General features: G+C 42.0%; 1 protein-coding gene across 4 annotated transcripts in view; it reads right to left on the bottom strand.

The window, feature by feature from the left end:
• TLN2 (talin 2) overlaps window positions 1-25,147 on the bottom strand; it is a 456,802-nt gene that overhangs the window by 216,580 nt on the left and 215,075 nt on the right. For all 4 annotated transcript variants that reach the window (XR_007153041.1, XM_047863106.1, XM_047863103.1 and 1 more), the window contains 2 exons: window positions 2,310-2,481; window positions 127-224 (listed from right to left, as the gene is read on the bottom strand). Coding sequence is in view for 3 of the 4 variants with exons in the window: in XM_047863106.1 (XP_047719062.1) it covers window positions 127-224; window positions 2,310-2,445 (234 nt within the window). In the remaining variant the exon portion in view is untranslated. The remainder of the gene's footprint in view (window positions 1-126; window positions 225-2,309; window positions 2,482-25,147) is intronic.

Raw genomic sequence — 25,147 nt, forward strand, 5'->3', positions numbered from 1 at the left:
CTTGAAGCAAAACAGATTGCTGGGTCTCCCTTTTGCTTTGAGGCATACTAATATATTGGCTTCTATGGAAAGCCGAGACAAAGTGACCAAAAACACACACAAAAAAACATGACATCTCCAGCATACCCCATTTCGCAACATGTAGTAATCCAGTGTTCTGCCTGCTTCCAGCCAAATTCCTTTCCTGGGGTCTTCATCTGAGAGAAACAGCCCATAATCAGAAGCTGGAAGATAAGGAGAAGAGAGAAAAATAAAAGACAGAATGACAATGTAACCATCATGGACTTCCAAGCCCGGAGTCTGCTGATTTGGCAGGATGTGGGTACCCTCCTTTTACCAGACAGGTTTCGTTTTGACAATGCGAGCAAGCCAATGGGCTAAAGCAGATGAGGAAGAATGAGACGTGAGCTGTAAAATCAACACCCACAGAGAAGGTTCATGTTTTTTAAAAAGAGTGGGCAGCAGCAATGTCTACAGTTTAGGCAAACATCAAGAACAGAGCAGTCCAGATTTCTATTTTATGCACTGGGCTTTGTTCCCTATCACTTGCTATATAAAAACCAGGCAGAGAACCAATGAAGAATGACAAGATAGCCATGGAGAAACTAAGGAAGTGATCACTTAAGCCCAAGGCCACTGAGGCAGAGAGAGGCCAATAGAGCCTTTATACTTCAAATAATCCCTCCATCACCCCAACAAAGCATTATAAAAGTCAAGCAAGAGTGGCCAGTGAGAGGAAGACTCTGCTCCCCATGCCACTAAATTACGAATACAGTTGGAAAATAGCTCTGTGTTCTCCACAGAAATCCCATAAGATGATCAGGAAGTATAAGAACGTGGCGACAGGAGGAAAGCAGTATCATTTCCTGTCTAAAGACTTCTGTCTTGGGGCACCTCGCTGGCTCAGTTAGGAGAGCATGCAAATCTTGATCTCAGTGTCAGGAGTGCGAGGCCCACTTTGGGTACAGAGATTACACACACACACACACACAGATCTTTAAAAATAAATAAGTGTAATAAAGACTTCTGTTTTCTTGAATGTAATTCAAGGTAACCTCAGAGACCCAAATGAGGGTCCTAGATCCTAATGTTTCTTAGAAAGACAACTCCAAGATCTATATAGGGCTTCATCTTCACCAGAGCTAAACAGCAATCCAGTCCAAAGAAATTTTTTTTAATCTGGGAGAAAAAGAATAAAAGAAAAGACACGAGAAATGATTGGACAACCAAAATTTGGAGTAAGTTTGGGGATGGGGTATTTTTATTTTTGGGCAATCTAGAAATAACAGTGTTTTAAGTAATATAAATAATGCTTTTGGACCAAAAGTTTGGCAGTTTTAGGACATTCTTTTTGAGAAAATCAATGCCTACATTTAATCATCTTTGAATATTTGATTTTCATGCTTCCAATTTTTTAATAAATTTTTAAAGTTTGTTTATGTATTACTTATTTTGTGCATGTGAGACAGAAAGGCATAGAGATAGAGAGAGGATCCCAAGCAGGCTCTTCACTGTCAGTGCAGAGCCCGACACAGGGCTTGAACTCACAAACTGTGAGATCATGACCTGAGTGGAAATCAAGAGTCAGATGCTTAACCGACTAAGACACCCAGGCACCCCTCATGTTTCTAATTTTTAAGTTTTATCCTGTTTTCACAGTAAAGGCTTATTAACTTGGGAATAATCCCAATTTCCCAAATGCCAATCAAACAAAAATAAAGGAAGGAAATGTAGAGAGTAGAGAAAGGGAAATGGAAAATAAAAACCGTATGAATGGCTGTTGTTTAAACTTGGATTAATAGTGGTTAGCAGTTCAAACTAACAGGAAACAAAACACACATTCATAGAGGCTCCCCACTCCCTTTAATGTTGGAGATAAAGTTTACAGAGCCCCTTCAAAGTACTTGAAATGTAAGGCTTGTTGTGTGTTCTGATGGCAGTTCCAGCCTCCTCCAGGAAAAGAGGGCTCCGGTTATACATATGCAGTAACCGCTGGAAGAGGTACATTTGTACTTTGTGGGGTAAATGAGATCAAGTATCAAAAGGTGACTTGTAAACCAGAGAAAGCGATGCTCATGTATGGAAGGGTCATGATGATGGGCGTGACAATGACAATTCAATGGCAGTTTTGGCCACTGTCATCACAAAACTCAGTTGGGAGGCAAGTAGTGTCTAGGCTAAGAAGACACTTCATTTGAAGCATACAGACTAGGTGGTTTGGGCATCACTCAGAGCATCTGTTTCTTTAGCCACTAAGTAAAGAACATACAAACACATTTCAGGAAGCTGGTGAATAACCAGTGGCTTACCTTGGCCAGTTTGCGCCTCAGGTACCCGTTCCCGAATGACTCGACATGCATCGTACACGGCTGTAGATGGTTCAAACTGCATGGTCTTTACCACATTGCAGTGGCGGACACAAATCTTTAAGGACAGGGCCACCATTTTCCTAGATGATGTGAAGATTCTCACTTAGAATGTCTGGAAAACACAGAGAGACAAACCCTGATGGTCATAATCATCTTGAAAAAACTGCTAGACTCTAGATCAGTTTTAAATAATTGCAGGAATAAAACAGCAATTAAAGAGAACGCTTTGGATAAAAACACAAAAGATTTTGAAAATTTCTAAATAAGACAACAGCTTGTAGTTCCAGGGTTATCGTTATCAGAGAGTGGCAAGTCGAGGCTCTAGGGAAGAGAATCCGTGGATTTTCACCAAGGCTCCTTCTCAATGATGCTCCCTACTTGGAGTTTCCAACAGGGAGTCTTCAGTGTGAGAAGCAGAGAGCCTTGGGCACCCACAGCTATCTCCTGAAGATGCTTCTGTTAGCAGCCTCAGTGCCCCAGCTCTCTCCCCACAACTCCTGGGGAGAGAGAACAAATACCAATGCTCTCCTGGGTGCTCCTCAGGGCAAAAAATTTCCACGACACCATGTACCAGAAGACTTGGTGTCTAGGCCCAACTCCAATACCAGCATCCTGTGTAAATGCAAGCAAGGCCCTTTGGCCACTCTACTTTAATTTCCCCACAAGTAAAGAAGCCAAAATGTTAACAGCCCTGCCTAACTCATAAAAGAACCAAACCCCCAGGAGTTCTCAATGGGAGCCCAATGCCCAGCCACCATCAGTAATGAGGCCAGAGTGGTTGATTTGAAACAGCCAGTGTGCTATATACATACTCTTCTGGGGTCTCTAAGGGAAGAAAATGCCACTTCAGTTGTTATTTTGTTCAGATAAACTATTGGGATATTTCGCTTCTTGTCCAGTTTTATGGTTTTAGAAAGCATACAGGTTTAGCCTAGGTTTTATTTCATAAGTAATTTCTTTTTTTAAACCTAAGTCCAACAATTTAGTTCCTCTTGTGGTGGCTTATGGCTTATTTTGACAATGTGCTCTATTCTGTGGCCAGAAACTTACCCTCAACCCAAGCCAGCCTGAATCAAATGTACCTTCCTCAGGCACAAGAGGGAGGATTCTATCCTGCACCTGAAACACTGACACAGACTTACTTGGCTGTCATCCTGGCCGACAAAATAACGCACTTCAGAGTTAGTAGTTAGAATCCTAGCACCGGATACAGAACATAAATCCACAGCAATTTCAAGTTCTCATCCTTTCCTATCTTTTCTTAGAGAACCTACAGGTAGTGAACCTGAACCCCCACTGCCTTTATGCCCTCTTTCCACTTAAGAACGCAAACGCTAAGAAGCAATGAGGTAGTTGACACACAGAAAGAGAAACAGGCTGACCAGGCCCAGGGAGTGGGTGCCTCTAGGGCATCACTTCCTAGCATGCTTGATTGATTGCCAGCTTCCTAACAACAGGTACCTGGGTCAACTGGACACAGGACATTTTTAAACAGATGTTCTGGTGTTCATGGGCAGGGTATTCCTAAAGCCGCATGAATCGTTGCATGAACCAACCATTTAGGCCATCCAACTATAAAGTCATTTTCACATGTACTTATGTTCTGAATGAACTGTCTGTAAAAATATTTCTTGAAGAATGTCAAGACACAGTTCTCAATCAACAACAGCAGTGTTCACTGGGAATCCTCCCCAACTGAATCAATTTACTACAGCCCGGGCAGTGGCTACATCGCTAACATGGCAGAAGAGTTCAAGTTCAAAATATTCAGTGATTTTCCACCTACAGTATCAAGGACTTTACAATATCATGCCATATATAAAAGGATAGATCCAACTCTGTTTTTATAGGCATATTTGTCTAAACAACTCCCCAATTTGGGAAAATAAAATTTAAACTCTAGACCTAAATTGACAAATTTACGGCAATGTAGAGATCACTGCATGAACAGTTTTCCCCCTGGGGCTGGTAACAATTGTGAGGTTTCCCGAACCGCTGAGATCCCTGAGCATGGCTGGTGGTAACAGTCAGTGGTAAAGGCTATGGGGGTCCTTGCTGTCATGGGTGCCATTTATGAAATGTACCAGGGAGGATGGGATGGTTAATCGCTTCCATTCTCTGGGAATAGCAAGTATTGGAAGTGTCCCTGCATGAAGGCTGCTCTTCCCAGGCTCATAATTGGGCTTTCTGCAGAGCAAATTAATGGTCTTTCTAGCCAAGCCAGGAGGGATTCAATCAAAGGAAAATACAGAGCCATGACATGGGGCTGAAAGAAGAATAGAACAGCAAGAGAATAAACACTGGCACTCAGAAGGAAACAGAAGATACATAGGGGAGCGAGGAGAAAGGGGCAGATGGAGAAGCAGGAAGCAGACAGCAGCAAGAAGCCTGCTGGATAGAACCTAGGGCTGTGGGTCAACAAGGAACACAGGAGAGCAGCCCAGAGATTTGGAAGCAGGAGGAGAGAAGCAGAATGTATACAGCAGTGAGGGAAAATCTCTATCCAAAATACATGCAAAAATGAAAAAGCCACTGACTGAGGTTGGGGGAAGCTGCTGGAGGCACAGGTTTGGGTGAAAAATCCGTAATGAGTTTTTTCAGGATATATTCGGTAGAGAGGTGGAACAGGGTCAAATACAAAGCAGGACACATAATGGTAGGGGGAAGTGGAGCTTATCATATTTAAATGCTCGGAACGAGAAAGATCACCTAGGGAAGTGAGCAAGAGAGAGACCTGAAGACTGTGTCCTGGAGCCAGGTTCTAAAATTAGGCCAAGAAGGGACCAGCAAGGGGGCTGGTGGTGGGTGAGGGAGGAGAACCAGGAAAGGGTGGGCCCAGAAGAAAGTGCGCCAAGCAGGAGGGAGAGAGCACCTGTGCTAAGGGCAGATCACAGTTGAGGGAGGATGAGGATACAACTGAATCTGGCCGGCAGGTGTCTGACAACTGAGGTAAGAAGAGATTAGCAGAGAGGTGAAGCTAGAACAGCAGGTTTGGAGGAGAAGGGGAGAGGGGCTGGCACAGCAAGTGCAGACTTGTCTCCTCATCTCTTAGGGCTGTCTACTGGAAGGGGTGGAGGAACAGGCAGTGGTTCTCATTTATGCCCTTCAGGCTTATTTATCCAGGAAATACGTATCATGTAATTGCCACCAAGGAAGTCCGTATCTACGTAGCATCTGTACAAACATGGTTTCCACCTGATGATGGCCTGAGGGGCAGTCTCAAGACACCTAAGTGCCCTTCCTGGAGGCAGGTGCTTCAGTGTGCATGATCTCCATTCTGGACCTGCAAGAGAGGAGAGGTGGAGCCAAGTCTTGGTTCAAGGGCAGGGTGTTGGACTAGGAGGGAGTCTGGGCTCCAGGTTCACTCCCAGGTCTGACGATACCTGGGACCTTTGGGCCTGTTAGTTTTCCTCTTTCTGCTCTTTGGAAAGCAGTGGGCAAGTGGCTCCCAAGAAAGGAGTTTCCCAGCGACACTGGATGCTTGGCCAACTATTCCCACAGGATCCCCGGATCTTCTCATCCTATTATCTCAAAAATGAAGCCACAGATTGGAGACAACTATCCTTAGTTCAAGGTAGACTTTCAACACCATGAGGGACACCAGAGATTCATTACGGGATTCGCGTTCTCAACTTTTCTACCACTTTCAATGTTTCAACATGGGTACACATTACACAGCAAAACCAAAAAACGAAAACCAGTCACTCTCAGAGCATTGCTCAGTGGTCAAAACTCAAAGGCCCCAGTTTCTTCTTACTCCTGGCTCTCGGTTTTATTATGACTTAGTGTTCCCAACATGAAGCATGAAACAAGACCCATGATTTCCTTCATGGCAACGTCATAAACATGCAAATTCTGTATATAAAAATGCCTTATAAACTATAAGGTTGGATATTTTTTTTTATCATGCAATATCATCCACACAGGCAAATCTCAAGGAGTTCTGCAACCAAAGTACACGGTCATTTAATCACCACTCCCAGGGCACATGGCACCGAGCCGTTTCTAGTTCCACCTATGACACAGTGAGATGCTTGCAAAACAGACACGTTGTGACATTAAGGGTCCTGACCTATGGCAAAAGATCATCAGATCAAAGCATGTAAGAACCTAGACGTCAAGTACATATGAGTATGTGTTTTCAACACTTAGGCGAAGTCTTACTATGTATCCCTTCAAGCCCTGAGAAAATCTCGTAGCTCAGACAAGATGCCATGATCAAGACGAATGCTCATTCTCCAGTGAGATGTTCTCAGGGCAGCACAGCAGCCATGTGGCCTGCAGCTGACTCTCACCTCCACTCCCCTGTATCCTAACCCCTCTGGCTAATTCCTGCCTCTCCCGGCAGGGAGCCTGAGACAGCAGACCAGGTTTCCTTTTTGGGTTTGGCTGCAAAGAAGGTTCAGAGCTAACTGTGTTATAGTCTAACCTCTATCTCTATCTTATGCTTTTTCTTTTACCCCAATTTGAATGTATCCTATCTTGCTTGATCTTAAGTAGTTTTTTTGTTGTAGTTTTGGTTTCTTGCTAAAGGACAGGGTATAGAATTCATAGAACATAGGTTATTTTCCTTTCCATAATTTCTTCTCATTCTGACCATTTTTTGCCCTGATTTATGTGTGAAGGTCACCTGGGGCCAACACAAAACCTTCCTGTGCCATCCATTGTGGCCGATGAGCCAATGGAACCAGGGGTGAGACTCTGACACTCTCCTTTTAAAGTAAACACTGTTTGGTCCCAGGGAGTTGTAAACAGCTCAGAAAGGTGGCGGCAGTGCAGACTGCCAGGCTCAGGCCAGTCCACCCTCAAGTAAACAAGCCCAGCCCAGCCAAGAAATGTCCACCATTGCTCAAGATGAGCACCCACCCCTCAGGGATCTCCGCTCTGTCAAGTGAGGCTGTGAGGTGCTCCAACCTTCCCAGTTCATGACCCTGAGCTGGTTACTTCACTGCGGTCTGCTTCCATTTCTTCCATAAAATGGGGGACAATAACCTGCAGGTTGCTACAGGAATAAATGGACACATGTCAAAGACACAAAGAAAGTGCCAGATAAGGGTTTCTTATTACTTGTCTTAGCCACAGTGGTTGGAGAAACACTGGAAGCAGCTTATTCTATTTAGCCACTGTCTGAGCTGCGCAATTCAATTTATTGTTTATTTTACATCTATTATGTAGTAGACATGATCATGGGCGTTAGAGAGCAAAGACAATCAAGATTCCTGTCTAGATAGCACTCCCCTTCTAGTAACCCTGTTCACTGTACAGTTCCTGTGTTCATCTTTATTCAAGCCATTCAACATGCTTTTTGTACATGCAGAATTACCCAAGGATGAGCCAGGAAGCTGAGTGTGCTTGTGAAACAAGGAACTCCTCAGGCTGTTCTCTTGGATGTCAGTCAGACTCCCCCAATCCAAGAGCCTAAAGGAGCAAAACTTCACCCTACAGTATGGGTCAGGGCTGGCATTAAAGCAAACCCCTGCCCTGGGGCTTGTCAATGAGTTCTGTCCAGGGGCAACCTAGGAGAGGGGCTACGGGGTTTTGCACACTCCTCTATGGAGCACAAGTGTCATACACAGCTGACAGGACAACAGGGCCAGGCTACCATGCCTCAGTAGGACCCTGGATCCTGAATAAAGTAAGAACTGCCACCATCACTCTCCTCTCTCCACCTCCAGCCACTGACTCCATTCTGACCCATTGGAAGACCACTGTACCCAATTATGATGGCCGTCTCTGAACCCCTTCTTTAGGTCTGCTTTCCCCTCCAGCAAGCAAAATACAGCCATGTCTGACAACAGCATGCATTGCATAACCAAAAGTCAGCATAAAATGTGGGGCTATCATTCACCTCAATCTCCAGTGAGCAAATCTGCTCTCTTGATACACCCAGGAAGGATATTCCCTTCTCTCCATTCTTTAACCGATCTTCCCCAAGGAAGGAAGGGGAACAGCTCAGCTGACAAGTAAAAACCCTCCACTTGATGGGGTCACAGTTCCCAAGAGGTGCCTCAAAAGCAAAAACCAGGGTCTCGCCCTCTATCTTGCTTTCTTGTGCCCTCTATCTGTGCTCAGCTCAAACATTCACAACTTGCAGTACAGGATACTGAGCCCACCAGGCACATCTAGGTGCCTATGTGTCACCATCTAGAAGGGTGAGTCAAATCCACTGTTCACTGGGATCCAGCTGGTTTTCATCCAGGGATGGGTGAGGAGGAGAAAAGGCAGAGTGTCCCATGTTGGTCTCACAGTCAGCTTTACCAGGGAGCCAGAGGCCTTCCTTAATAACCTGGCCTTCCCCCATCGGGCCCCTCAACCTCCCTCTTCCCAACTAGTGACAGCGCAGACAGCAGAGTCTGAGTAGAGAGGCTCCTCTAGCCCCCCCACATTCACAATTCGGGAGAGAAACTCCAGCTAACCCTAAGCTTGGGGAAAACAGCACAAGAACACGGCTGATGGGATTTCCTCACATGGTAACAGCCCACATAGAAAAATACCAGAATCATCAAGCTCCCCCTTTGCAGCCAGAGCAGGGAGACCAGAAAAGCAAGGAGAATATTCACATGAGGATCTCCTCTCTAGTCCTCCTTCATGGAAGCATGAGAACCACCACTGTTTGAGTTTGCATACCTCAACTAGAAATAGCCCTTAAAAGGTCAGGTGATAATGGAACAGAGGGGAAATGATTAACCACCCACGCAGGTGTGAACTCAGCAGCAGGTCGGGCAAGTCAATAAAAATTCCAGCCAAGCATTTGGCACCCAGAGCCGCTTTGCAAACCCTCCATATGCCTCTTCACCCACAGAGCTATCACTGTGTTCCCGCCTGTCCCGAGTACACCTGCACTAAGACACATACACAACATGGTCTCAAGAATACATTTTCTGGGAGAGGTCTTCCTCCCTCACTGTTTTCCCACAGCAAGGACTGTATTATCACAACAACCTATGAATCTCAAGGCCCTAGCCCAAGGCCCACCGCACCGGAGATGCTCAGTAAATGTGGAATTTCTATGTCCTGCAGGCAAAGACTTAAGCAGATGTTTTACTAAGTTAGTCATTAGGAATTATCCACACAAACACCATGACTAAAGTATGATTGGAGGGCAAACACCAAGTGGGCCCTATTTCTACTCATCGGCAACTTACCCCATGGACCACAGAAGCTTAACCTCATGGCTTATAAGATGAAGTTCTCCAGCCTGGCAAAGGAGAAACTCAAAAAAAGGACCAAGGCCATAGCAGTCAGGAACACTTGGGAGGCTCCCTGAGGGCAGGGACCATGTACATTGCTCACTGTAAAGTACCTGCGCAGAGAAGGGCTCAAGATGTATTTAATCCATGGAGGGCAGGGCAAGTCAGCAGTACTACCTCCAAGATGAAAGTCGAAGAATGTGCTCCCAGTATGGAGTACACAATGATGGGGAAAAGAGCTTTGATCCTATTTTCCATTTTCAAATGAAGAAACTAGGATCTTGAGATTAAGCGACCTCCCCAAGGTCATACTGCTAGAAAACCACAACCAGACCTTGCCATCCTGCCACGAGGATCTGCTTTCTATGTGGTGTGACGAGAGCCAACCAAGGATCCCTCTAACTTACCTTCCCATCTCCACTCACCTCTTGGCACTGCCATATGAAATTCCATCATTAATTATATCACTGGTCACAAAGATGTGCCCCCGGTTAAACCTGCTATGCAAGTGGATATCTGCATGTATCACTTATCACTGTCTTAGAATGTTGTGTTTCAGACCCTTTCAGACAAATTGAGAGCTGCCCTTTATTAAAGATGATGCCTAATTCCCAGGAAATTCTAAGGAGGTAGGAGGGTTACTGCAGACCAGTCCAGAGCTCTGGCGGGGCTAATAAAGGGCAGCGAGCAGAGAAGTGGGAAGAAAACGTGCTAAAACGAAGAGGAGCAGACACTTATGGGCTCACAGTGTTTTAACCTGTGCTTAGAAAGGATTTGAATGTGCACACCGCTTTGAAATGTATGGGTAATCAGGTTCAACCTGCTTAGCGTCAGGGTGGTCGAGACCTCCCATCCACCCACTTGCCCTCTTCTGTTTATGCTCTAAGAACTTTCCATTTTAGCAAAACAATGTCTTTTCAAATCCTGCACAACTGCCTTGGTTATTTTAGTTCTTGCGGGGTACCTCTATCTGAAATGCGTCATGCATCCCGTTCTTCCTGGTTACTCACCCTACAAGCCCAAGCCCAGCATCAAGCTTGGCTTTCCTCGTCTTCCCAACCACCCCCGATGGAGAATTCCTCTCCTCTCCTAAGCTCGTGGGGCACTCACCTGTAACCCCTGCTCTAGCACCAGCCCTCTCGGACTCCAGTCCCGACTCCAACAATAGAACATGCTACATCTAGTGTTTATCTGGCCCTGGAGAATTCCACAGCACTTCCACATGTCTTCTCCCTTGATGTGCCTAAGAGTTTACAAAGTACAACAGATTTTTAAAATTTTATTAATTTTTTTTTTACGTCTCCATTTCACAGATGGACAATGTGGTAGGATACAGTACTCCTATGGAATATATCTTCATTTCCCTCAGACCACTGAGAAAGCTGTGGTGGCTTTCCAGCAATATGAGTGGTCCCCTGTGGTTGCTGAGACAGCAGAATAAATCATCTACACAGCTTAGTCCTCCTGTAGTCCACCTTGAAGCCCTGTTATTTGTTTCCCCTTACAAGTTAAAGAGGGAAGAAGGTTCCAAATTGAACTCTAATTTGAATTCTTGTACCCCAACTCAAATGATTTGAAGCTATTTACAAAAATACATAGGCTAGGGAAAAAAAAAAAAGGTCATGTCCAACGAAAAGCAGAAGAAAAATAAAAGTGACGGTTGAGACCAGGAGAACTGTGAATTATTTGCTACTTGTTTGGATCACTGGTAATAAACTCATCCCATTATTTGTTTTTTTCTGACCCTTGGTGACAAGCCTGTTAAATCCCAGGAAAGCAGATTCCCTAGGCTACTGACGATGCTGATAAACATAAGCTTGGTCACTAAGGCACACACCATGGGGATGGGTACACATGGACTGGGTTTTACCTGGACAAAACAGAGAGCTTTGTTCTATGAATCTGGAAAAAAATATTCACCGTGTTGCACACCAAACCTGATAGAACGAGTGCAAAGAACGTCAAGTTTCTTCTCAGGTCACATTCCTCGTGCTTGTGCTTATTTAATGCTAAAAAAGTATACACTGGGTTGTAGAGTATCTGCCAAAGCAGTGTAGGCTTGGTATTTAGCAATAGGGCACACCATCAAGTTTGGTTTAAGAAACAAACAAATCTCCTACTTCCCATCTCCACATCCCTTTCACTACAAAGGTTTTTCAGCACTGATCTCTGACCGGTGAATTCACAACTGCAAACCCACAGCATCATACATCAGTCAAAAAGGCAATAGTGCATGGTTTTGGCAAGGACAGATGCTAAGGAAAAGATAGAATACTAAAAACATATTCTCGAGGCTTATCTCTATTAATCCATTAACCATAAATCAGAAGGGCATTTCTGTTACAGCAGACAGAACAATAAGGCATTTGTGAGAAGAACTGAAACCAATCAGGGAATTTGATGCAATTTACATTTCTGGAGATTCCAAGCCCATCACAGTAGCACTTCAGCGTTCACACACGAGATTAGATTTTCCAAAGCATCCTCATTTTCTGTGGCCATTCATTCTGAGATCACCCCCCATTTTATATCTGAAAATTGGAACGATTCAGTTAACTTACCTCTAGCCTGTAGCATCCCCAAACTCAGCCATGAAAGTCATCAAGTCCACCTGCCTGCCTGCAGGGTAGGTAAATCCTTACTCTAGCTTTCTTTCCCTTCTCCTCCATGTAGGAACTAAAGCTTGTATTTTTAAATTTCTTAATCAACAGCAGCCAACATAGATAAATAATTACATGCCTTCATGAATTCTAAACCCTTTCTGTATGTCAGGTCCCTGAATCTTTAACATTACCCTTTGCTAAGGAGTTTAGACTCCACCCAGATAAGGCAACCAGGACAACTGAGGTTATGGGGCTTGACAGAGGCCCCTGCACTGTGGGCCCTGCCTCCTCCCGTGTGCTGTTTGAAACCACAAGAAACATGGAAAACTCTGTTAGGAGAGTGGCCAAATGGGTTAAGGTTTTTGTTAACACTTGAATTTTCATGGGTTGCGTTACTAGAAATCACTCCACAATTCAGAGAGGTCTTACCTGCCCTGGATCATCAGGCTTAGGAGGTTATGTCTCTTAAGTAACAGGCACTCACAGTTGAAGGGAGAGATTTAAACCCAAGTCCTTCAGAATCCAGATTTCCTTGAATAGTCCCACCCACACATAAGCAATGCTAACATCTTGACTCATCTTCCACTGTTTATGCAGGATTTTAGGTGGTTGAGATCACACACTCCATGTCATTCTGTATTCTCATGTTTACCCCATTGTAATTATACAAGAATCATTTTCCATGGGATTGTACATTTTTTAGAAACTTTTATTTTTTATTGTTTTTTTAATTTACATCCAAATTAGTTAGCATATAGTGCAACAATGATTTCAGGAGTAGATTCCTTAGTGTCCCTTGCCCATTTATTCCACCCCCCCTCCCACAACCCCTGCAGTAACCCTCAGTTGGTTCTCCATATTTATGAGTCTCTTCTGTTTTGTCCCCCTCCCTGTTTTTATATTATTTTTGTTTCCCTTCCCTTATGTTCATCTGTTTTGTCTCTTAAAGTCCTCATATGAGTGAAGTCATATGGTTTTTGTCTTTCTCTAATTTCACTTAGCATAATACCCTCCAGTTCCATCCATGTAGTTGTAAATGGCAAGATTTCATTCTTTTTGATTGCCAAGTAATACTCCATTGTGTGTATATATATATATATATATATATATATATATATATATACACCGCATCTTCTTTATCCATTCATCCATTGATGGACATTTGGGCTCTTTCCATACTTTGGCTATTGTTGATAGTGCTGCTATAAACATGGGGGTGCATGTGTCCCTTCGAAACAGCACACCTGTATCCTATGGATAAATGCCTACTAGTGCAATTGCTGGGTTGTAGGGTTCTATTTTTAGTTTTTTGAGGAAACTCCATACTGTTTTCCAGAGTGGCTGCATCAGCTTGCATTCCCATAGAAACTATTAAAAATAGGTATATAATATTGCAATGCAAGTCATAATTTACTCAGTTGTATCTTTGCCTTTATATAGGCCCAGCTGCTTGTGAGTTTTCACTATTATAAAATAAGGCTGCAATAGGATTTTGTTTAAAAACTTTTGTTTTTTTATTTCAGATTTTCTTAAAGTAGACTTGTTTTTAAGGATTCATCATTATATTTAAGGAGCAACCCAGAAGATATTAAAGACCAAAAAAATCGAATCTACAGGTATTAGCAGTTTGATTTATGGGTTAGCTAAACGAAATATGCATTAACAACCAAGAAAGCCAATAATCAATCTAGATTTTATAGTTCAATCTAGCCCGGAGAATGATCCTGCTAGCAAGGGCTCAGGCTGGCAAGGACCATATCAAAAGATAGCATTGACAAAGGCGTGAACAGGGGAAAAACATCTGGTATGGGCAATAAACCACATTTACAGAAAAGAGGCTGAAGAAAGATGCTTAATATAAATTTTAAAATATATTGCTAATAGCAGAAGTGACAGAAGAAAAAATTGGAATAGACTCTACTAAAGCAAATAGTGGACATACACAGTAAATATCAATGCTTTGATTTCTGTAAGCTCAAGTTTCTAGAACTGCCTGGTGGATCAAACCATAATTACAGAGTTGAAGTACTTGGACAGAGTATCATTTTCTTGTACTTACTAAAGCCAAATTGCAAGTCTTGCGAATTCTACCAGTGCATTATAGATAAGATTTACATTTCCATATAATAAAACCAAAACAAATTTCAGTCTGTATACATAAATATCACCTCATCAGGAGCACAGCGAAGAAACAAACATGTCCTCATGGGAGATGACATCAAATAATGAACTCCTGACAGCACAGTTGAGTATAGCACAACATCTTAAAGTACTCTTTTAAGGTAGTTTCCTTACGTATTATGTGTCTCTACAACCTGGACTAATTCTTGGAAAACAATCTTCAAAACATATAAAACTTAAGATGGGGCATGTGGGTGGCTCAGTCGGTTGAGAGACCAACTTTGGCCCAGGTCATGAACTCACGGTTCCTGAGTTTGAGCCCCACATCAGGCTCACTGCTATCAGCCTGTTAGCACAGAACCCATCTCAGATCCCTTATACCCCTTCCCTGCTTGCACTCTCCCAAAAATAAATATATTAATAGATATATTCATAAATATATTAAGAGAAAGCTGGAAAAATAAAAGAGATGCAGAGACCAACAGAGAGCGAGAAACAAAGGATAAGGACCCTTAAGGAAATAGCAGGACTGAAGAATTTCCTGGCTTCGAAAGTGTCAGGGCCTCATCTACAGGACTACACTACAATATGTTGTCATCTCTCAGTGCTGGCTTGTTATATGGACACGTATCATCAAATTCAACACCTAACACAGCATTATTGGTGGCAATGTTTCCTTTCCCCAACATTCATATGTTGAAGTCCTAAGCCCCAGAACCTCAGAATGGGCCCCTGCTTGCAGAGAGGGTATTTAGGGGGATAATCAGGGTAAAATGAGGTCATGAAGGTGGGCCCTAATCCGAAATGACTGGTGTCCTTATAAAAAGGGGAAACGTGGATACAGAGACACACATAGAGGGAAGGCAATGTGAGGAGACCCAGGTAGGAGATGGCCATCAAGCCAAGGAGAGGGGCCCACAACAGACTGTTCTCTCACAACCCTCAGAAGGACACCCTGACCTGAGCCTTCCAGCCTCCAGAACTGTGAGACAATACATTTCCGTTGGTTATGCCACCAGTTTGCAGTTCTTTGTTACGGCTGCCTCAGTAAACTAATGCACTTAGCCAGGCTAATTATGGTTCAATTCAGATTTTAATTAGTATAATTTTCCTAAATATAGGAAATTAGTACAATTTTGACACAAACTGACAAACAATATAGTCAAATGTATGTAATTATCTGCAGGGAAATTACATATACGCTGTGTTTATTAACATGTAAATGTAGGCATAGATGCAGATATTGGGGTAGGCAAATGCACAGGCATATGGACATGGATATCTTCTGCCCACAGTCACAACAGTAGTAAGCTGTGGCAGGGATGGGGAGGGCTCTAACCTGGGTGTATCTACCTCTGGGGTCCACGGCTTGCTTCAATCCCACCGAACAAAACTAGACTGTAATGGAGAGAATGCCTGTCCTCATAGGATGGTGTGGTGGGAGATGTGCAGAACTTAGGATCCTTATAGGCAAGCATGGAAGAGACTATGAAAGTGGTTTATGGGCAAAGTAAAACTATGTTTTTTGAGTTTCGTTGATTTGGGCTTTAGTCATAATACACACTTTCCTCCAGGAATTAAATAAATTCAATTACAACACAAGACAACTTTCAACTGCTCTAATTCTGATGAAACTGAATGGTTCTCTTCCTTGTGAGATCATCCCTTCCCTTGGATAAAGAAACAGGATGTTTCCCTGCCTTTTTATGCCAGGCAACCCCATAATATATTCCATTCCTAACCTGAGTCATTTTAATGACCTTCCGTGGAGTCTTCTCTCACATTCAACACAAACACCCTAAGTTGGAGACCTAACTATCTAGGGCACGAGTATCTCATGGACACAGCAAGAATTGAGACTCATATCCCAGGACTATAAGGAAAGGCAGAGAGGGGACTGATAACTAGTCAATCAGTAACTATTTACCAATCACTTATAATGTACAAGCCACTGTGTTGAGTCCTTCAGGGAATACAGGAGATGGAATGAGACTGGTGCATTGCATTCGATGGGCTTCAACTCTCAGAGCACACATACGACCCACACCCACAGAGAAGACCCACTTAAGAGGTAACCAAGAAGTTCTTAAAGAAGAAGAAGAAGAAGAAGAAGAAGAGGAGGAGGAGGAGGAGGAGTGACTCAATCAGAAGAGCATGTGACTCCTGATCTCAGGGTCGTGAGTTTGAGTCCCATGTTGGGTGTAGAGGTTACTAGGAAAAAAAACAAGTAGACACATGGCAGAGGACCAGAAACACCAAAGGGATAAAAGTAAAACTTTGGGTAGAGTCATGGAAGAATAACATCAGGCAGAGGGCAAGATACAAGCTCATACACGATGGACAGAATTGGGTAGATAAGGGAGAAGGTTCATGTTCCAGATGGCATTAGGAAAAGTCACCCTTCCACCCTGGGGAAGTTCCACTCTTTGTTCACGACTCAGTTGGTCACATTCCCTACTCCCCTCTCCAACAGTACTCACCACCCAGGACTTAGTGACTCCAGGGCCTAGTACAGAGCCTGGCAGATGCGTAGGTATGCCATGAAAACTGAACATTGAGTCACCTTTTCTCAGTCTACTTTCCATATGTAATGATAAGCTTCTTGAGGGCCCACAATGATTTCTTACTGTTCTCAATGTTGGACAGATTTTCAGCAAGCAATTGATAAACAGGTGGATGCAATTCCTCCATCTGATTTCTTTCCTTTTTTTTTTTTAATGTTCATTTATTTTTGAGACAGAGAGAGACAGAGCATGAATGGGGTGGGGGGGTCAGAGAGAGAGGGAGACACAGAATCCGAAACAGGCTCCAGGCTCTGAGCGGTCAGCACAGAGCCTGATGCGGGTCTTGAACTCAGGACCGCGAGATCATGACCTGAGCTGAAGTCGGACGCTTAACCGACTGAGCCACCCAGGCGCCCCTGATTTCTTTCCTTTTAATTACACAATAACAAGTATCTAAAAGAAATGATGGCTCTGTTAAAAAAAAATAGTCCAGTTCCTTCAGATTTGAGAAGATTTATTCTCATCTTAATACTACCACAACCTGTCAGCCAATTTGAAGCATACCCTTTCCATTGCCTTGACTAATAGTGAGATAAGCCATGTTACGGAGAAAACATATTTAGATTGGGAGTCAAAACACAGATTTGGATTGGGAGTCCACTGTCTGAGCAGTAACATGACTTAGGGTCTGTGTGACCTCCTAATTCCATGGTTACGCACATACTACATCTCAGTTCATGCAAAACTCACTTAACATATAGCAAGGATCTTATCACTGGAAGAGCCAAACCACAGTATTTGCTGCTACTATTATTACTAATGCCTAATATGCTATTTGGATAAAACCAAAAAATACAGAATTCTAAAAGGTTTTTTCTTTGCCCTAAGAAGATACAAAATCAGATAACTGACAGTAGTCAAGCCAGCAGAGGGAAGAGGTAGGGTAATAGCTCTTCACTGAAAACCAGCTTAACATATCCTGTGTCTGCCATTATTTTTTTGTCTTTCTTGCCTAAAAGAAGGTCAGTGGGACAATTTATGACTCAGGTTTTAGATGTAGAAAAACTTTAAACCAGAGAGATACTGTGGGTACTCTAGTTCTAAAGTCTTCTGTAGAACTGATTAAAAAACCAGACAATAAGTTTCAGCCCTGACTGCTTCTCAGGATGGCAGGAAGCCAACTACTTCAACTGGAACAGTGTACAAAATGCATATCTCTTAAAGAATGCAGTCATCCTTTTATTCACCAACTTATACTCGTTGAGTACCGTTCATTAGACCAGATGCTGCTCCTTGTACACAGAGGACCCCAACAAGTAATACAGAGAGATGTGTCTGGAATAAAGGCCAAAGGCACTCTGATCATCAAAGTCTTTCCAGCAGCTTAATGATTCCAGGATGAAGTCAGAACTCTAAGAATTTGGGTGGCTTGGAATCCCTGAGGCTCCTGAAGGGCTCCATGATTAGTCTAGATCTTTCTGGATATTCCCAGGCAACATCTAAATGGGTGACAGTCAGTCAGAATGAGAACAGACCACAGCACAGGCAAGAGCCATCCAACCTTAGTGCCACCCCACATGGTGGCACAAATCCTGTGTATGACACTGCTGTGTCCTCTGTAAATTACTTGCCTATAACACTTGAAGGCCTCAAAAGAGCTGCCTGGGTTGTCCTGAAAGCTGAGAATAAATTTAAATTTGTGTGCAAGAAGGAGAAGAAAGTACAAATAACTTCCAACCATGACTTGCGAGGACTTTGTGGCCACTCTACTGTACCAGCGGTCAGTGGCAGCACCCAATGTAATCCTGTGGGTTCTCACATTATCAAAGCTACCAGTGACAATGGAGTAGACAGATTTTAACATTACCACTATATATGCATATATACACACACACACACATATGTACATATATTTGACTATTGAAAAAGATACCTCATTATAAAACTGTCAACTTGAAAACACGACAGATCATTATTTGTGCTACAGAAGGCTTAAATAAGACTTAATAAGAATTCATTGAGGAAGCCCTCTTAAAAATTCACAGGTTGGATCCCACTGTATGCCATAAGGTCGTCAGAGGAGCACTACCTTGAACTCTGAGTCCCCTATACCAAAGATTGTCATGAGAGCCCCAAACAGATGAGTGCTCAGTTTACACCATTATTTGAGTGGATGTCCACTTTCTCAGGGTTGGTCTTTATTTTAAAATATCATGGCTCCACACTGTAAAAAGATTTACCCTATCCCCCCAACTTTATACATTTGTAATCATCAACTTTCTAGTTTCCGGTCACTGAAGACCTATCCCTGATCAAAAGGTACGATCACCTTCTCTATACCAGGTTGCAGTAATTCCAGCCAAGTCAAAAAGCACAGCTTTCCCTCTGCCTGCCTGCCAGATTGCTGAAATGCAGAGAGCATGTTCACGGAGCTTCCAAGGAAGGAAGCACTGCTTTGCTTCCAAGCTCCCTGACCAGGCCTCCACCCTCCCTAGGAAAGGCAGGTGAGCACTTACTGGGGCTGGGCTTTAGGCTGCCCAGAGGGTCTCTATCCATTACTGTGGCTGACAAAGGGGAAATGTGGGAGGCAATGACTCAGGCAGACAGGACTGAAGCCAAGACTGGGAGAAAGGAGGGATAAGGGAAGCAGGAGAGACCAGGTGCAGAGAGAGCAGGGAAGCTGGATGGAAATTAAGCTGTGGGACACACAGGAAGCTGTAAGCCAAACTCATCTATTTGGATTTTGGGGAGCATTCAGTTACACATTCATGTTTCCCCTGTTACTATCCTGGATGAGAAAAGGATTGCTAAATATTTCAATGCTCCATTAGAAAAAAATATTATAATGAAAAATCCTTTTGAGTTTTCTGTTTACCTTTGAAAGACACATATAAATAAATTTATGGATAAAAAAAGTTTCTTTATTCTCTTTCCTCCCCAGTGGTGAATCTCTCCATGAGTCAGTCTAAATGTCAAAAGAGAAAGGCATCGTCTCAGGAATATATAAATATTTATAGACAACATTACTCTATCACCCCTGAAATGTTAAACAGAGCTATTTTTCCATTCTCTTCTTTATTGATTCTGTTATATGGTACATAAAAATCAGAAAGCAAAAAAAGGTTAATGGTATAACTCAAGTCACCAGGTCATACATCAATTAAATGCAGACCCCTTGAAATATTAAGTCTCTTTGTGACATATCTGCAGAGAGCATTAACAGAAACAAGCAATCCATGTCAAAACAAACCTAGCCTCAGACCATTAAAGAGTGGCTGTTCAAGTACCTCCATCTGTTATGAACGCCTCCGAGTCTGTGCAGTTCTTCCTCTGAGATGCTCTTAAGGCTAAGTTCTACCAATCTGACTGGGCTGGTAGGAAAGAGTGAACATCTGATGAGATGATTACAAAAACAAAATCCAGGGAGGGCGCTGTTAAGTCCTCACTCAGCTCTCAAAATATTTGTGTGGCCCTCCTCAACTTTCTTGCCTTCCATGAGACCTCAGGTCACATTTATGGATACCTCTTCTGGTACCTCAAGTCTGGCTCCACCTGCATAGACTTCCCTCTACCCTAATGATAGACAACCTGGAAAGAAGCAAGAACTAAGATTACTGCCATATTTGCACAAATTGCACCTTCCTATAATTATGAGAAAGGTCCCATTGTATTATTAACTAGTTCTAGCAGTTTTTTTTTCAAAAATCAATTATTGTAATCTATCACATCAACAGACTAAAAAAGCAAAATCATTTGATCATGCTAACACATGCAGAAAAAGCATCTGACAAACTCCAATACCCATTCATGATCGAAACTGTCAGTAACCCAGTAATAGAGGGGGAACTTTCTCAACTTGGTAAAGATTATTTACAAAAAAACCCTATAGCTAACATCACACTTAACATGATAAAGCTTGAAGCTATCCCACTAAGATCATGTAAGAAACAAGGATGCCTCCTTTGACCATTCCTTTTCAACAATGTACTAGAAGTCCTTGCAAATGCAATACGGCATGAGACGAAAATAGAAAATACACAGACTGGGAAAGAAGAAATAAAACTTTATTTGCAGGTGACATGATCCTCTATGTAGAAAATCTGGAAGAGTTGACAAACTGGAATCATTATAGCAAAACTATAGGACATAATGTTAATATAAAAAGTCAACTGCTTACCTATATACCAACAATGAACAAGTAGAAATTGATACTAAAAACACAGTACCAATGACATTAGCACCTCCCCCAAAATGAAATACTTAGGTATAAATCTAACAAAGATCTGTATGAGAAAAACTATAAAACTCGGATGAAGGAAATCAAAGCAGTAAATACATGGAGGCATATTCAATGTTCATGGATAGGAAGACTCAATATTATCAAGATATCAGTTCTTGCCCATTTGACGTATAGATTCAATGCAGTCTCTATCAAAACCCCAGAAAGTTATTTTAAGGATATCAACAAAGTGATTCTAAAGTTACGTGGAGTGGCAAAGAACCCATAATAGCCAATATGATATTGAAGAACAAAGTTGATGCTACTTGACTTCAAGACTTACTATAGCACTCCCATGTTCATCACAACATTATCCACAATAGCCAACGTATGGAAACAACCCCAGTGTCAGTAAATGATAAATAAATAAAGAAAATGTGGTATATATGATATAAATACACAATGGATTATTTGGCCTTCAAAAAGAAAGAAATTCTGTCATTTGCAACAGTATGGATGAATTTGATGAACATTATGCTAAGTGAAATAAGCCAGATAAAGACAATTATCACATGATCTCACTTACAAATTGAATCAAAGAAAAAAAAACGTCAAATTCATAAAAACAGTAGCAAAGTGAGTGCTAGGGGCTGGTGATAGGGGAAATAAGGAGAGTTGGTAAAAAGGGTGTAAACTTTCAGTTGTTAACTGGTGTTAAAAAAGGGTGTTAACTTTCAGATAAATAAAGTCCAAGGCTCTAACAGTGGTTAACACTGATAACACTGTATTACATAATTGAATTTGCTCAAAGAGTAGAACTTAAATGTTCTTACCAAAGAAAAGGTAAATATGTGAAGTGATGGAGGTGTTAATTCAATGAGGGGATCCTTTCACAGTTTACACATATATAAATCAGTGAGCAGAAAGAGACCCAAATAGAATCCCATGGATATAATCAAATGATCTTTGGACAAAGGACCAAAGGCAATATAATGGAGTAGATAATTTTTTAACAAATGGTGTTGGCACAAGATAACCATATAAAAAATAATCTAAAGACATACAATACATCCTTCATAAAACGTAACTCAAGATAGACCTAAATGTAAAGTAAAAATAAAAAAACAACCTTCTCGATCATAGGAGAAAACCTAGAAGACCTTGAGTATGGTAATGCCTTTTTTAGGAACAAGATCAGAGACATGATATATGACAAAGTTCACCGATAAACTAGGCTTCATAAAAATTACTAACTTCTGCTCCGTGAAACACATTATCAAGAGAATAAGGAGACTAGCCAAAGACTGGGAGGAAATATTTCCAAAGACCCATGTGATAGACTATTACCCAAAATACACAAATAACTCTTAAAATTCAGTAACAAACATCTTGATTAAAAAATGAATCCAAGACCTTAACAGACACTTCACCAAAGAAGATCTAAAGTGCAAATAAGCACATAAAAAGATGTTCCACAGTATATGTCATCAGGGAAGTCTAGGTTAGAACAATATACACACCTACACACCCAATAGGTGAGCCAAAATCCAGAACACTGACAACACCAAATGTTGGTGAGCAGAGCATGAGGAAAAGTAACAACTCATCTACTGCTGGTGGGAATGTAAAATGGTATAGCCACTTTGCAAGACACTTTGGCAGTTTCTTAGAAAATTAAATCTACTCTAGGGGCACCTAGGTGGCTCAGTTGGTTAAGCATCTGACTCTTGATATCTGCTCAGGTCATGATCTCATGGTTCGTGGGATTGAGCCCTACATCATGCTCTATGCTGACAGCATGGAGCCTGTTTGGGATTCTCCCTGTCTCTGCCCCACCCGTGCTTGTGCACACATGCACACACTCTCTATTTCTCTATCTCTCTCTCTCAAAACAATTTTAAAAAAGAAAGAAAATTAAATATACTTTTATCATCGGATCTAGCAATCACAATCCTTGGTATTTTACCCAAAGGAGTTGAAAACTTACGTCCACATAAAAACCTGCAAATAGATATTAATAAAAGCTTTATTCATAACTGCCAAAATTTGCAAGCAACCAAGATGTGCCTTCCATAGGTGAATGGGTCAATAAACTGTGGTACATCCAGATAATGGATCATCTAGCACTAAAAAGAAATAAGCTATCAAGCCATGAAAAGACATGCAAGAGCCTTAAATGCTTATTACCAAGTGAAAGACCATCTGAAAATACTACATACTGTAGGATTCCAACTATATGACATTCTCAAAAATGTAAAACCACCGATACAATAAAAAGATCAGTGATCTCAAGGGGGAGGGTGGAGTTAAATAGGTAGACCACAGAATTTTTAGGGCAGTAAAACTATTCTGTATATTATAATGATGGATATATGTCAACATACATTTATCTAAATTGATTTTATTTAAAAAAATTTTTTTAACATGTATACATTTCTGAGAGAGAGAGGCAGAGGGTAAGCAGGGGAGGGGCAGAGAAAGGGAGACAGAGAATCAGAAACAGGCTCCGGGCTCTGAGCTGTCAACACAGACCCTGACAGGGGACGGGAACCCATGAACCGTGAGATTGTGACCTGAGTCAAAGTCAAACGCTTAACCGACTGAGCCACCCAGGCGCCCCTAAAATGATTTAATGTGCCCCAAGACTAGGGGCGCCTGGGTGGCGCAGTCGGTTAAGCGTCCGACTTCAGCCAGGTCACGATCTCGCGGTCCGGGAGTTCGAGCCCCGCGTCAGGCTCTGGGCTGATGGCTCAGAGCCTGGAGCCTGTTTCCGATTCTGTGTCTCCCTTTCTCTCTCCCCGTCCCCCGTTCATGCTCTGTCTCTCTCTATCCCAAAAATAAATAAACGTTGAAAAAAAAAATTAAAAAAAAATGTGCCCCAAGACTGAATCTTTAAACTATGGATTTGGGGTGATTATTATGGGTATAGGTTTATCCTTCATAAAGAAAAAATATATACATATGCCATTTTGTTGAGTGATGTTGTTAAGTGGGGTATGTGTGTGAGTGTGTGTGAACAGGGGATATATGGAATGTCTCTGTACCTTCCTCTCAACCTTATTGCACATCTAAATTTTCTCTAAGAAATTAAGTCTTTAAAAAAATTTGTTTCAGGAGATACAATTCTCAAAGTTCTCTTCTTTGGGGTATATAGCTAGGAGTGTAATTCCTGGGTCATATGGTAATTCTTTGTTTAATCTTTTCAGAAACTGCGTTTTTTAAAGCAGCTGCACCACTTACGTTCCCACCAGACATCTATAGGATTCCAGTGTCTCCAAATTCTTTCCAACACTTCTTATCATCTGTCGTTTTTATTACAGTATCTTATGGTTTTGATTGGCATTTCCCCAATGACCAGTGATGCTGAGCATCTTTTTACGTGCTTATTGACCATGTGAGTATCTTCTTTGGGAAAACAGCTATTCTAATCCCTTGCTAATTTTAAAGATTACTTTCCTTTTTATTGTTAGATTATCAGAGTTCCTTCTATATTCCTGAGACTAGAGCCTTATCAGCTACATAATTTGCAAACATTTTCTCCCATTCTACACACTGTCTTTTCTCTTACTTGACAGTGTCCTTTCAACGCCCCCAAGTTTTTAGTTTTGATCAAGTCCAATTTATTTTTTTCTTACATTGCTTATTCTTTTGGTGTCCTATTTAAGAAACCATTGCCTGATTCAAGGTCAATGAAGATTTACAGCTATGTTTTATTCTAAGTCTTGTAGTCTTATAGCTCCTACATTTAAAATCTTTGATCCTTTTATTTTTTATTTTTCTGGAGAGAGAGAGAGAGATTGACATTGTGTATGAGCAGGGGAGGGGGAGAGAGAGAGAGAGAGAGAGAGAGAGAGAGAGAGAGAGAGAGAGAATATGAATCTTAAGCAGGCTCCACACTCAGCACAGAGCCTGACACAGGGCTCAATCCCACGACCCTGGGATCATTACCTGAGCCAAAATCAAGAGCCAGACAGTCAACAGAGCCACCCAGGCACCCTAAATCTTTGATCCTTTTCGAATTATTTAAAAAAAAATTTTTTTTCAACGTTTATTTATTTTTGGGACAGAGAGAGACAGAGCATGAACAGGGGAGGGGCAGAGAGAGAGGGAGACACAGAATCGGAAACAGGCTCCAGGCTCT

The sequence above is a fragment of the Prionailurus viverrinus genome, chromosome B3, assembly GCF_022837055.1.
Source record: "Prionailurus viverrinus isolate Anna chromosome B3, UM_Priviv_1.0, whole genome shotgun sequence".
Lineage (NCBI taxonomy): Eukaryota > Metazoa > Chordata > Mammalia > Carnivora > Felidae > Prionailurus > Prionailurus viverrinus.